Raw genomic sequence first — 17,788 nt, 5'->3', positions numbered from 1 at the left:
CTGGAATAATGTTCAGCAAAGTAAGATTTACAAATAAGTCAACATGACGGAAATGGTCAGTTGACCCCTTTAGGAGTAATGGCCCTTTATAGTCAATTTTTAACCATTTTTCGTAAATCTTAGTAATCTTTTACAAGAATCTTCTCCTCTGAAACTACTGGGCCAAATACTTCCAAACTTTAACTGAATGTTCCTTAGGGTATCTAGTTTGTAAATTGTATCCGAAGTTATGATCTATCAACAAACATGGTCGCCATTGCTAAAAATAGACCATAGGGGTCAAATGCAGTTTTTGGCTTATAACTCAAAAACCAAAGCATTTAGAGCAAATCTGACATGGGTAATATTGTTTATCAGGTCAAGATCTATCTGCCCTGAAATTTTCAGATGAATCAGACAACCTGTTGTTGGGTTGCTGCCCCTGAATTGATAATTTTAAGGAAATTTTGCTGTTTTTGTTTATTATCTTGAATATAATTATAGATAGAAATAAACTGTAAACAGCAATAATGTTCAGCAAAGTAAGATCTTCAATTAAGTCAAATTGACCAAAATTGTCAATTGACCCCTTAAGGAGTTATTGCCCTTTAAAGACTTTTTTCACAATTTGTTCATCATGTTGACTTACTTTAAAGAATCCTCTCCTTTGAAACTGCTGTATCAATTTCAGCCAAACTTAGGCTAAATGAGTTTCAGAGTATCTAGTATAAATTTTATATTTTATTTCCTTGTATGTCAAGAAACATAGCTCCTATGGCTAAAATAGAACATAGGAGAAAATGATTATTTTTTTTGGCTTTTGAAGAAAATAGGACGATCCAAAAAACATTTAAATAAATTGAAAAGCCAAAATAATCATTGATGAGAGATTTAACCAAAAGAATTAAGGTGAGCGATTCAGGCTCTTGAGAGCCTCTTGTTTTCTTAACCTACATGACCTATAGAAGCTAGTGTGAACAAGGTTGAACCATTTGTAAATTGCAAAAAAATCATCAGCAAAACACAAATAAACAAAAAAAGTAACTGTAGTATCAGTTAATAAATTTCGTCATTAGCAAACTGAGGATTTTGTCATCGGATGAGATGAAATAAAAAATGCAATATACTGTATTCTTGGTTTTGGTAACATATTTTTTATTAAAATTTATTTCAAAATTTACAAAGACCTTAAATAAGCTGTGAAGACATGTTGCAGGCTTCTAAAATATGTGTACTTTAAAAAAGATACTCTATTGAGATTTGCACTGTTTGTGAAAATGTTTTCTTAATTACTAGCTAGTTCAGAAAATTAAACATTTATATTTATCCCTAGCTACATATTGTCAAGCCAACTGCATTTATAATATCAAAGGAAATGAATGGGTGACAATAAGAGATAATTCTACCTCTAACATTATGGCCACTGTCCTGTTTTACTATACATATTTTTCGATAAGAAATATAACAGGGAGAAGACTTTTCCATGCATAGACATGATATAGATGAGTCTAGTACATTAATAATTTCATTTCATTTCATTTCATTTAAAACAGTAAAATTACAACATTTATGATAAATGTTTTAAAACCTAAGATAATGGGACACATTTGATTTTGTTACTATTTTTCACTCTTCATTTTTCAATCAATTTTCTTCTAGGTCCACCAGGAGATTTAGATGAGGAGAAGAAAAGATGGCTGATCGTAGGGATCTGTCTTCATTCAATTATATCTCCTCTACTAAGAAAGTATGTTGATCCTATTCTTAGTAACTTGTTTAGTTCTCTAGTAGCCAGCGACTTCATTGATACACAGGGATATTATAGATATCTAAAGAAATATCCAGCAACAAATAGATGTTTTCTTAATTATGAATCAATCAACAATAACAGGAAATTGAACCGGAATTACAGGAACTATGATTACAAAGTAACAAGTCATGTGGATTTGTCAAAGTTGTTCCTGCAACCAAGTATGACTCACTATTCTGGAATTGATGAATCATGTGACGCATCTGCTCTACTTAGTATGGTTATCAACATCAGAACCTTTCCACCAACTGTACAAACTGATGCTAAAAAGGTATACATTTTCAAGTTTTCAAATTTAGTAATTGCATGTGTACTACAATGCACATGATCATGATGACGTTTCAGGGAGCATATCTATGTAACCAATAATATAGAAATTTGTTTATATAGATATAAAAAAAATATGTTATTCAAAAAAGAAACGGAACATTAAATTATGCAAATTGATAATATTTCGATATATGTTTTGATTTCTTGGAAAAGTTTTTAATATGGGTATTTCTTACAGTCAACATTCATGGAATGGACATAATATTTCATTGTTTTTGATTGTTTAGATACGATCAGACATACGTAATCCCTGGGCACATTGTGACTTAACAGAATGGACAACATCAAAATATACAGATTCTTTCCAGTTGATGGAACAACTTGTTAAGGACCTTGGATTAAGTAACAAAGAAGAGAACATAATCTTAGGAGAACTTAACACATGGGAAACAAATGGTATTTATTGATAAGAATGTTTTTGTATGCTTAATGTAATGCTTTAGATATTGATGTGACTGAAATTCAGATGACACAAAGATATTGATATAACTCAAATAAAAAATAACACAAAGATATTGATGTGGTCCATATCACAGACTACACACATTATATAACTGTGGTCCATATCACAGACAACACAAATTATATAAACCTGGTCCATATCACAGACTACACATACTATATTACAGTGGTCCATATCACAGACTACACAAACTATATTACAGTGGTCCATATCACAGACTACACATACTATATTACAGTGGTCCATATCACAGACTACACATACTATATTACAGTGGTCCATATCACAGACTACACATACTATATTACAGTAGTCCATATCACAGACTACACAAACTATATTACAGTAGTCCATATCACAGACAACACAAACTATATTACAGTGGTCCATATCACAGACAACAAATACTATATTACAGTAGTCCATATCACAGACTACACAAACTATATTACAGTGGTCCATATCACAGACTACACATACTATATTACAGTGGTCCATATCACAGACTACACAAACTATATTACAGTGGTCCATATCACAGACTACACATACTATATAACTGTGGTCCATATCACAGACTACACATACTATATTACTGTGGTCCATATCACAGACTACACAAACTATATTACAGTGGTCCATATCACAGACTACACATACTATATTACAGTGGTACATATCACAGACTACACATACTATATTACAGTGGTCCATATCACAGACTACACATACTATATTACAGTGGTACATATCACAGACTACACATACTATATTACTGTGGTCCATATCACAGACTACACAAACTATATTACAGTGGTCCATATCACAGACTACACAAACTATATTACAGTGGTCCATATCACAGACTACACAAACTATATTACTGTGGTCCATATCACAGACTACACATACTACATTACTGTGGTCCATATCACAGACAACACAAACTATATTACAGTGGTCAATATCACAGACTTCACAAACTATATTACAGTGGTCCATATCACAGACTGCACAAACTATATTACAGTGGTCCATATCACAGACTACACATACTATATTACTGTGGTCCATATCACAGACAACACATACTACATTACAGTGGTCCATAACTCAGACTACACATACTACATTACTGTGGTCCATATCACAGACAACACAAACTATATTACAGTGGTCAATATCACAGACTACACAAACTATATTACAGTGGTCCATATCACAGACTACACATACTATATTACAGTGGTCCATATCACAGACTACACATACTATATAACTGTGGTCCATATCACAGACTACACATACTATATTACAGTGGTACATATCACAGACTACACATACTATTTCACAGTGGTCCATATCACAGACTACACAAACTATATTACTTTGGTCCATATCACAGACAACACATACTATATTACTGTGGTCCATATCACAGACTGCACAAACTATATTACAGTGGTCCATATCACAGACTACACAAACTATATAACTGTGGTCAATATCACAGACTACACATACTATATTACAGTGGTCCATACCACAGACTACACAAACTATATTACTTTGGTCCATATCACAGACTACACAAACTACATTACAGTGGTCCATATCACAGACTACACAAACTATATTACTGTGGTCCATATCACAGACTACACATACTATATTACTGTGGTCCATATCACAGACTACCTAAACTGTATTACAGTGGTCCATATCACAGACAACACATACTATATTACAGTGGTACATATCACAGACTACCTAAACTATATTACAGTGGTCCATATCACAGACTACACAAACTATATTACAGTGGTCCATATCACAGACTACACAAACTATATTACTGTGGTCCATATCACAGACTACACATACTATATTACTGTGGTCCATATCACAGACTACCTAAACTGTATTACAGTGGTCCATATCACAGACAACACATACTATATTACAGTGGTACATATCACAGACTACCTAAACTATATTACAGTGGTCCATATCACAGACTACCTAAACTATATTACTGTGGTCCATATCACAGACTACACATACTATATTACAGTGGTACATATCACAGACTACACATACTATATTACAGTGGTCCATATCACAGACTACACATACTATATTACTGTGGTCCATATCACAGACTACACAAACTATATAACTGTGGTCCATATCACAGACTACACCTACTATATTACAGTGGTCCATATCACAGACTACACATACTATATTACTGTGGTCCATATCACAGACTACACATACTATATTACTGTGGTCCATATCACAGACTACACATACTATATTACTGTGGTCCATATCACAGACTGCACAAACTATATTACAGTGGTACATATCACAGACTACACAAACTATATTACTGTGGTACATATCACAGACTACCTAAACTGTATTACAGTGGTCCATATCACAGACAACACATACTATATTACAGTGGTACATATCACAGACTACCTAAACTATATTACAGTGGTCCATATCACAGACTACACAAACTATATTACAGTGGTCAATATCACAGACTACCTAAACTATATTACTGTGGTCCATATCACAGACTACACATACTATATTACTGTGGTCCATATCACAGACTACACAAACTATATAACTGTGGTCCATATCACAGACTACACAAACTACATTACAGTGGTCCATATCACAGATTACACAAACTATATAACTGTGGTCCATATCACAGACTACACAAACTATATTACAGTGGTCCATATCACAGACTACACATACTATATTACAGTGGTCCATATCACAGACTACACATACTATATTACAGTGGTCCATATCACAGACTGCACAAACTATATAACTGTGGTCCATATCACAGACTACACATACTATATTACTGTGGTCCATATCACAGACAACACAAACTATATTACTGTGGTCCATATCACAGACTACACAAACTATATTACTGTGGTCCATATCACAGACTACACATACTATATTACAGTGGTCCATATCACAGACTACACATACTATATTACTGTGGTCCATATCACAGACAACACATACTATATTACTGTGGTCAATATCACAGACTACACATACTATATTACAGTGGTCCATAACTCAGACTACACAAACTATATTACTGTGGTCCATATCACAGACAACACATACTATATTACTGTGGTCAATATCACAGACTACACATACTATATTACTGTGGTCCATATCACAGACTACACATACTATATTACAGTGGTACATATCACAGACTACACAAACTACATTACAGTGGTCCATATCACAGACTACCTAAACTATATTACTGTGGTCCATATCACAGACTACACATACTATATTACAGTGGTACATATCACAGACTACACAAACTACATTACAGTGGTCCATATCACAGACTACACAAACTATATTACTGTGGTCCATATCACAGACTACACATACTATATTACTGTGGTCCATATCACAGACTACACATACTATATTACTGTGGTCCATATCACAGACTGCACAAACTATATTACAGTGGTACATATCACAGACTGCACAAACTATATTACAGTGGTCCATATCACAGACTACACAAACTATATTACAGTGGTCAATATCACAGACTACCTAAACTATATTACTGTGGTCCATATCACAGACTACACATACTATATTACTGTGGTCCATATCACAGACTACACAAACTATATTACTGTGGTCCATATCACAGACTACACAAACTATATTACAGTGGTCCATATCACAGACTACACATACTATATTACAGTGGTCCATACCACAGACTACACATACTATATAACTGTGGTCCATATCACAGACTACACATACTATATTACTGTGGTCCATATCACAGACTACACATACTATATTACTGTGGTCCATATCACAGACTACACAAACTATATTACTGTGGTCCATATCACAGACTACACATACTATATTACTGTGGTCCATATCACAGACTGCACAAACTATATTACTGTGGTCCATATCACAGACAACACAAATTATATAAACCTGGTCCATATCACAGACTACACATACTATATTACAGTGGTCCATATCACAGACTGCACAAACTATATAACTGTGGTCCATATCACAGACTACACAAACTATATTACTGTGGTCCATATCACAGACAACACATACTATATTACTGTGGTCCATATCACAGACAACACATACTATATAACAGTGGTCCATATCACAGACTACACAAACTATATTACAGTGGTCCATATCACAGACTACACATACTATATAACTGTGGTCCATATCACAGACTACACATACTACATTACTGTGGTCAATATCACAGACTACACATACTATATTACTGTGGTCCATATCACAGACTACACATACTATATTACAGTGGTACATATCACAGACTACACAAACTACATTACAGTGGTCCATATCACAGACTACCTAAACTATATTACTGTGGTCCATATCACAGACTACACATACTATATTACGGTGGTCCATATCACAGACAACACATACTACATTACAGTGGTCCATATCACAGACTACCTAAACTATATTACTGTGGTCCATATCACAGACTACACATACTATATTACGGTGGTCCATATCACAGACTACACAAACTACATTACAGTGGTCCATATCACAGACTACCTAAACTATATTACTGTGGTCCATATCACAGACTACACAAACTATATTACTGTGGTCCATATCACAGACTACACAAACTATATTACTGTGGTCCATATCACAGACTACACATACTATATTACTGTGGTCCATATCACAGACTACCTAAACTATATTACTGTGGTCCATATCACAGACTACACAAACTATATTACTGTGGTCCATATCACAGACTACACAAACTATATTACTGTGGTCCATATCACAGACTACACATACTATATTACTGTGGTCCATATCACAGACTACCTAAACTATATTACTGTGGTCCATATCACAGACTACACAAACTATATTACTGTGGTCCATATCACAGACTACACAAACTATATTACTGTGGTCCATATCACAGACTACACATACTATATTACTGTGGTCCATATCACAGACTACACATACTATATTACTGTGGTCCATATCACAGACTACCTAAACTATATTACTGTGGTCCATATCACAGACTACACATACTATATTACAGTGGTCCATATCACAGACTACACAAACTATATAACTGTGGTCCATATCACAGACAACACATACTATATTACAGTGGTCCATACCACAGACTACACATACTACATTACAGTGGTCCATATCACAGACTACACAAACTATATTACAGTGGTCCATATCACAGACTACACATACTATATTACAGTGGTCCATATCACAGACTACACATACTATATTACTGTGGTCCATATCACAGACTACACATACTATATTACAGTGGTACATATCACAGACTACACATACTATATTACTGTGGTCTATATCACAGACTACACATACTATATTACTGTGGTCCATATCACAGACTACACATACTATATTACAGTGGTACATATCACAGACTACACAAACTACATTACAGTGGTCCATATCACAGACTACCTAAACTATATTACTGTGGTCCATATCACAGACTACACATACTATATAACTGTGGTCCATATCACAGACTACACAAACTATATAACTGTGGTCCATATCACAGACTACACAAACTATATTACTGTGGTCCATATCACAGACTACACATACTATATTACAGTGGTACATATCACAGACTACACAAACTACATTACAGTGGTCCATAACTCAGACTACACAAACTATATTACTGTGGTCCATATCACAGACTACACAAACTATATTACTGTGGTCCATATCACAGACTACACATACTATATAACTGTGGTCCATATTACAGACTGCACATACTATATTACTGTGGTCCATATCACAGACTACACAAACTATATTACTGTGGTCCATATCACAGACAACACATACTATATTACTGTGGTCCATATCACAGACTACACAAACTATATAACTGTGGTCCATATCACAGACTACACAAACTATATTACTGTGGTCAATATCACAGACAACACATACTATATTACTGTGGTCCATATCACAGACAACACATACTATATAACTGTGGTCCATATCACAGACAACACATACTATATTACTGTGGTCCATATCACAGACTACACAAACTATATAACTGTGGTCCATATCACAGACTACACAAACTATATAACTGTGGTCCATATCACAGACTACACAAACTATATTACTGTGGTCAATATCACAGACTACACAAACTATATAACTGTGGTCCATATCACAGACTGCACAAACTATATTACAGTGGTCCATACCACAGACTACACATACTATATTACAGTGGTCAATATCACAGACTACACAAACTATATTACAGTGGTCCATATCACAGACTACACAAACTATATAACTGTGGTCCATATCACAGACTGCACAAACTATATTACAGTGGTCCATACCACAGACTACACATACTATATTACTGTGGTCCATATCACAGACTACACATACTATATTACAGTGGTCAATATCACAGACTACACAAACTATATTACAGTGGTCCATATCACAGACTACACAAACTATATTACAGTGGTCTATATCACAGACTACACATACTATATTACTGTGGTCCATATCACAGACTACACATACTATATTACAGTGGTCAATATCACAGACTACACAAACTATATTACAGTGGTCCATATCACAGACTACACAAACTATATAACTGTGGTCCATATCACAGACTGCACAAACTATATTACAGTGGTCCATACCACAGACTACACATACTATATAACTGTGGTCCATATCACAGACTACACATACTATATTACAGTGGTCAATATCACAGACTACACAAACTATATTACAGTGGTCCATATCACAGACTACACAAACTATATAACAGTGGTCCATACCACAGACTGCACAAACTATATTACAGTGGTCCATACCACAGACTACACATACTATATTACTGTGGTACATATCACAGACTACACAAACTATATTACAGTGGTCCATATCACAGACTACACAAACTATATAACTGTGGTCCATATCACAGACTACACAAACTATATAACAGTGGTCCATATCACAGACTACACAAACTATATTACAGTGGTCCATATCACAGACTACCTAAACTATATTACTGTGGTCCATATCACAGACTACACATACTATATTACAGTGGTCCATATCACAGACTACACAAACTATATAACTGTGGTCCATATCACAGACTACACAAACTATATTACAGTGGTCCATATCACAGACTACACAAACTATATTACAGTGGTCCATATCACAGACTACACAAACTATATTACTGTGGTCCATATCACAGACTACACAAACTATATTACAGTGGTCCATATCACAGACTACACAAACTATATTACTGTGGTCCATATCACAGACTACACAAACTATATTACAGTGGTCCATATCACAGACTACACAAACTATATTACTGTGGTCCATATCACAGACTACACATATTATATTACTGTGGTCCATATCACAGACTACACATACTATATTACTGTGGTCCATATCACAGACTACACATATTATATTACTGTGGTCAATATCACAGACTACACAAACTATATTACAGTGGTCCATATCACAGACTACACATACTATATTACTGTGGTCCATATCACAGACTACACATATTATATTACTGTGGTCCATATCACAGACTACACATATTATATTACTGTGGTCCATATCACAGACTACACATACTATATTACAGTGGTCCATATCACAGACTACACATACTATATTACAGTGGTCCATATCAAAGACTACACAAACTATATTACTGTGGTCCATATCACAGACTACACATACTATATTACTGTGGTCAATATCACAGACTACACAAACTATATTATAGTGGTCCATATCACAGACTACACATACTATATTACTGTGGTCCATATCACAGACTACACATACTATATAACTGTGGTCCATATCACAGACTACACAAACTATATTACAGTGGTACATATCACAGACTACACATACTACATTACAGTGGTCCATATCACAGACAACACATACTACATTACTGTGGTCCATATCACAGACAACACATACTATATTACTGTGGTCCATATCACAGACTACACAAACTATATAACTGTGGTCCATATCACAGACTACACAAACTATATTACTGTGGTCCATATCACAGACTACACAAACTATATTACAGTGGTCCATATCACAGACTACACAAACTATATTACTGTGGTCCATATCACAGACTACACATATTATATTACTGTGGTCCATATCACAGACTACACATACTATATTACTGTGGTCCATATCACAGACTACACATATTATATTACTGTGGTCAATATCACAGACTACACAAACTATATTACAGTGGTCCATATCACAGACTACACATACTATATTACTGTGGTCCATATCACAGACTACACATATTATATTACTGTGGTCCATATCACAGACTACACATACTATATTACTGTGGTCCATATCACAGACTGCACAAACTATATTACTGTGGTCCATATCACAAACTACACAAACTATATTACAGTGGTCCATATCACAGACTACACATACTATATTACTGTGGTCCATATCACAGACTACACATATTATATTACTGTGGTCAATATCACAGACTACACAAACTATATTACAGTGGTCCATATCACAGACTACACATACTATATTACTGTGGTCCATACCACAGACTACACATACTACATTACAGTGGTCCATATCACAGACTACACAAACTATATTACAGTGGTCCATATCACAGACTACACATATTATATTACTGTGGTCCATATCACAGACTACACATACTATATTACAGTGGTCCATATCACAGACTACACATACTATATTACAGTGGTCCATATCAAAGACTACACAAACTATATTACTGTGGTCCATATCACAGACTACACATACTATATTACTGTGGTCAATATCACAGACTACACAAACTATATTACAGTGGTCCATATCACAGACTACACATACTATATTACTGTGGTCCATATCACAGACTACACATACTATATAACTGTGGTCCATATCACAGACTACACAAACTATATTACAGTGGTACATATCACAGACTACACATACTACATTACAGTGGTCCATATCACAGACAACACATACTACATTACTGTGGTCCATATCACAGACAACACATACTATATTACTGTGGTCCATATCACAGACTACACAAACTATATAACTGTGGTCCATATCACAGACTACACAAACTATATTACTGTGGTCCATATCACAGACTACACATACTATATAACTGTGGTCCATATCACAGACTACACATACTATATTACTGTGGTCCATATCACAGACTGCACAAACTATATTACAGTGGTCCATATCACAGACTACACATACTATATTACTGTGGTCCATATCACAGACTACACATACTATATTACAGTGGTCCATATCACAGACTACACATACTATATTACTGTGGTCCATATCACAGACTACACATACTATATTACAGTGGTCCATATCACAGACTACACATACTATATTACTGTGGTCCATATCACAGACTATACATACTATATTACAGTGGTCCATATCACAGACTACACATACTATATTACAGTGGTCCATATCACAGACTACACATACTATATTACTGTGGTCCATATCACAGACTACACATACTATATTACAGTGGTCCATATCACAGACTACACATACTATATTACTGTGGTCCATATCACAGACTATACATACTATATTACTGTGGTCCATACCACAGACTACACATACTACATTACAGTGGTCCATATCACAGACTACACATACTATATTACTGTGGTCCATATCACAGACTATACATACTATATTACAGTGGTCCATATCACAGACTACACATACTATATTACAGTGGTCCATATCACAGACAACACAAACTATATTACAGTGGTCCATATCACAGACTACACATACTATATTACTGTGGTCCATATCACAGACTACACATACTATATTACTGTGGTCCATATCACAGACTATACATACTATATTACAGTGGTCCATATCACAGACTACACATACTATATTACTGTGGTCCATATCACAGACTATACATACTATATTACAGTGGTCCATATCACAGACTACACATACTATATTACAGTGGTCCATATCACAGACAACACAAACTATATTACAGTGGTCCATATCACAGACTACACATACTATATTACAGTGGTCCATATCACAGACTACACATACTATATTACTGTGGTCCATATCACAGACTACACATACTATATTACTGTGGTCCATATCACAGACTACACATACTATATTACAGTGGTCCATACCACAGACTACACATACTACATTACAGTGGTCAATATCACAGACTGCACAAACTATATTACAGTGGTCTATATCTTAGACAACACAAACTATTTCACAGTGGTCCATACCACAGACTACACATACTATATTACTGTGGTCCATATCACAGACTACACATACTATATTACAGTGGTACATATCACAGACTACACAAACTACATTACAGTGGTCCATATCACAGACTACACATACTATATAACTGTGGTCCATATCACAGACTACACAAACTATATTACTGTGGTACATATCACAGACTACACATACTATATTACTGTGGTCCATATCACAGACTACACATACTATATAACTGTGGTCCATATCACAGACTACACATACTACATTACAGTGGTCCATATCACAGACTACACATACTATATTACTGTGGTCCATATCACAGACTACACATACTACATTACAGTGGTACATATCACAGACTACACATACTATATAACTGTGGTCCATATCACAGACTACACATACTATATTACTGTGGTCCATATCACAGACTACACATACTATATTACAGTGGTACATATCACAGACTACACATACTATATAACTGTGGTCCATATCACAGACTACACATACTATATTACAGTGGTACATATCACAGACTACACATACTATATAACTGTGGTCCATATCACAGACTACACAAACTATATAACTGTGGTCCATATCACAGACTACACATACTATATTACTGTGGTCCATATCACAGACTACACAAACTATATTACAGTGGTACATATCACAGACTACACATACTATATTACTGTGGTCCATATCACAGACTACCTAAACTATATTACAGTGGTCCATATCACAGACTACACATACTATATTACAATGGTCCATATCACAGACTACACATACTATATTACAGTGGTCCATATCACAGACTACACAAACTATATAACTGTGGTCCATATCACAGACTACACATACTATATTACAGTGGTCCATACCACAGACTACACATACTATATAACTGTGGTCCATATCACAGACTGCACAAACTATATTACAGTGGTCCATACCACAGACTACACATACTATATAACTGTGGTCCATATCACAGACTGCACAAACTATATTACAGTGGTCCATATCACAGACTACACATACTATATAACTGTGGTCCATATCACAGACTACACATACTATATTACTGTGGTCAATATCACAGACTACACATACTATATTACTGTGGTCCATATCACAGACTACACAAACTATATTACTTTGGTCAATATCACAGACTACACAAACTATATTACTGTGGTACATATCACAGACTACACATACTACATTACAGTGGTCCATATCACAGACAACACAAACTATATTACTGTGGTCCATATCACAGACTACACAAACTATATTACAGTGGTCCATATCACAGACTACACATACTATATTACTGTGGTCTATATCACAGACAACACATACTATATTACAGTGGTCAATATCACAGACTACACAAACTATATTACTGTGGTCCATATCACAAACTACACAAACTATATTACAGTGGTCCATATCACAGAATACACATACTATATTACAGTGGTCCATATCACAGACTACACAAACTATATAACTGTGGTCCATATCACAGACAACACATACTATATTACAGTGGTCCATATCACAGACTACACATACTATATAACTGTGGTCCATATCACAGACTACACATACTATATTACTGTGGTCAATATCACAGACTGCACAAACTATATTACAGTGGTCCATATCACAGACTACACATACTATATTACTGTGGTCCATATCACAGACTACCTAAACTATATAACAGTGGTCCATATCACAGACTACACAAACTATATTACAGTGGTCCATATCACAGACTACACATACTATATTACAGTGGTCCATATCACAGACTACACATACTATATTACTGTGGTCCATATCACAGACTACCTAAACTATATTACAGTGGTCCATATCACAGACTACACATACTATATTACTGTGGTCCATATCACAGACTACACAAACTATATAACAGTGGTCCATATCACAGACTACACAAACTATATTACTGTGGTCCATATCACAGACTACACAAACTATATAACAGTGGTCCATATCACAGACTACACATACTATATTACAGTGGTCCATATCACAGACTACCTAAACTACATTACAGTGGTCCATATCACAGACTACACCTACTATATAACTGTGGTCCATATCACAGACTACACATACTACATTACAGTGGTCCATATCACAGACTACACATACTATATTACAGTGGTCCATATCACAGACTACACATACTATATTACAGTGGTACATATCACAGACTACACATACTATATTACTGTGGTCCATATCACAGACTACACATACTATATTACAGTGGTCCATATCACAGACTACACATACTATATTACAGTGGTCCATATCACAGACTACACATACTATATTACAGTGGTCCATATCACAGACTACACATACTATATTACTGTGGTCCATATCACAGACTACCTAAACTATATTACTGTGGTCCATATCACAGACTACACATACTATATTACTGTGGTCCATATCACAGACTACACATACTATATTACAGTGGTCCATATCACAGACTACACATACTATATTACAGTGGTCCATATCACAGACTACACATACTATATTACTGTGGTCCATATCACAGACTACACAAACTATATTACTGTGGTCCATATCACAGACTGCACAAACTATATTACTGTGGTCCATATCACAGACTACACATACTATATAACTGTGGTCCATATCACAGACTACACATACTATATTACTGTTGTCCATATCACAGACTACACAAACTATATAACTGTGGTCCATATCACAGACTACACATACTATATTACAGTGGTCCATATCACAGACTACACAAACTATATTACAGTGGTCCATAACTCAGACTACACATACTAAATTACAGTGGTCCATATCACAGACTACACATACTATATTACAGTGGTCCATATCACAGACTACACATACTATATTACTGTGGTCCATATCACAGACTACACAAACTATATTACTTTGGTCAATATCACAGACTACACAAACTATATTACTGTGGTACATATCACAGACTACACATACTACATTACAGTGGTCCATATCACAGACAACACAAACTATATTACAGTGGTCAATATCACAGACTACACAAACTATATTACAGTGGTCCATATCACAGACTACACATACTATATTACAGTGGTCCATATCACAGACTACACATACTATATTACTGTGGTCCATATCACAGACTACACAAACTATATTACTGTGGTCCATATCACAGACTACACATACTATATAACTGTGGTCCATATCACAGACTACACAAACTATATTACTTTGGTCAATATCACAGACTACACAAACTATATTACTGTGGTACATATCACAGACTACACATACTACATTACAGTGGTCCATATCACAGACAACACAAACTATATTACAGTGGTCCATATCACAGACTACCTAAACTATATTACTGTGGTCCATATCACAGACTGCACAAACTATATTACTGTGGTCCATATCACAGACTACACATACTATATAACTGTGGTCCATATCACAGACTACACATACTATATTACTGTGGTCCATATCACAGACTACACATACTATATTACAGTGGTCCATATCACAGACTACACAAACTATATTACAGTGGTCCATATCACAGACTACCTAAACTATATTACTGTGGTCCATATCACAGACTACACATACTACATTACAGTGGTCAATATCACAGACTACACAAACTATATTACAGTGGTCCATAACTCAGACTACACATACTACATTACAGTGGTCCATATCACAGACTACACATACTATATTACAGTGGTCCATATCACAGACTACACAAACTACATTACAGTGGTCCATATCACAGACAACACATACTATATAACTGTGGTCCATATCACAGACTACACATACTATATTACAGTGGTCCATATCACAGACTACACATACTATATTACTGTGGTCCATATCACAGACTACACAAACTATATTACAGTGGTACATATCACAGACTACCTAAACTATATTACAGTGGTCCATATCACAGACAACACATACTACATTACAGTGGTCCATATCACAGACAACACATACTATATTACTGTGGTCAATATCACAGACAACACATACTATATTACTGTGGTCCATATCACAGACTACACAAACTACATTACAGTGGTCCATATCACAGACAACACATACTATATTACTGTGGTCCATATCACAGACTACACAAACTACATTACAGTGGTCCATATCACAGACAACACATACTATATAACTGTGGTCCATATCACAGACTACACAAACTATATAACTGTGGTCCATATCACAGACAACACATACTACATTACAGTGGTCCATATCACAGACAACACATACTATATTACTGTGGTCCATATCACAGACTACACAAACTATATTACAGTGGTCCATATCACAGACTACACAAACTATTTCACAGTGGTCCATATCACAGACTACTCAAAATTTATTACTGTGGTTCAAACCCCAGAGAACAAAAACTATATTACAGTTATAAATAGCACAGACAACACTTATCA

At 35.2% G+C, this 17,788-nt stretch overlaps 1 protein-coding gene across 1 annotated transcript in view; it reads left to right on the top strand.

Annotated features, from left to right (window-relative positions):
• The first annotated feature begins 1,860 nt into the window (after positions 1-1,860).
• LOC139503327 (uncharacterized) overlaps positions 1,861-17,788 on the top strand; it is a 45,741-nt gene continuing 29,813 nt past the window's right edge. Inside the window, exons 1-2 of the mRNA XM_071293097.1 lie at positions 1,861-2,060; positions 2,347-2,515. Of these exons, the coding sequence (XP_071149198.1) occupies positions 1,953-2,060; positions 2,347-2,515 (277 nt within the window). The 5' untranslated portion in view covers positions 1,861-1,952. The remainder of the gene's footprint in view (positions 2,061-2,346; positions 2,516-17,788) is intronic.

This window comes from Mytilus edulis, chromosome 14, assembly GCF_963676685.1.
Source record: "Mytilus edulis chromosome 14, xbMytEdul2.2, whole genome shotgun sequence".
NCBI classification, from domain to species: domain Eukaryota; kingdom Metazoa; phylum Mollusca; class Bivalvia; order Mytilida; family Mytilidae; genus Mytilus; species Mytilus edulis.
This window is presented reverse-complemented; position numbering and strand designations above follow the sequence as displayed.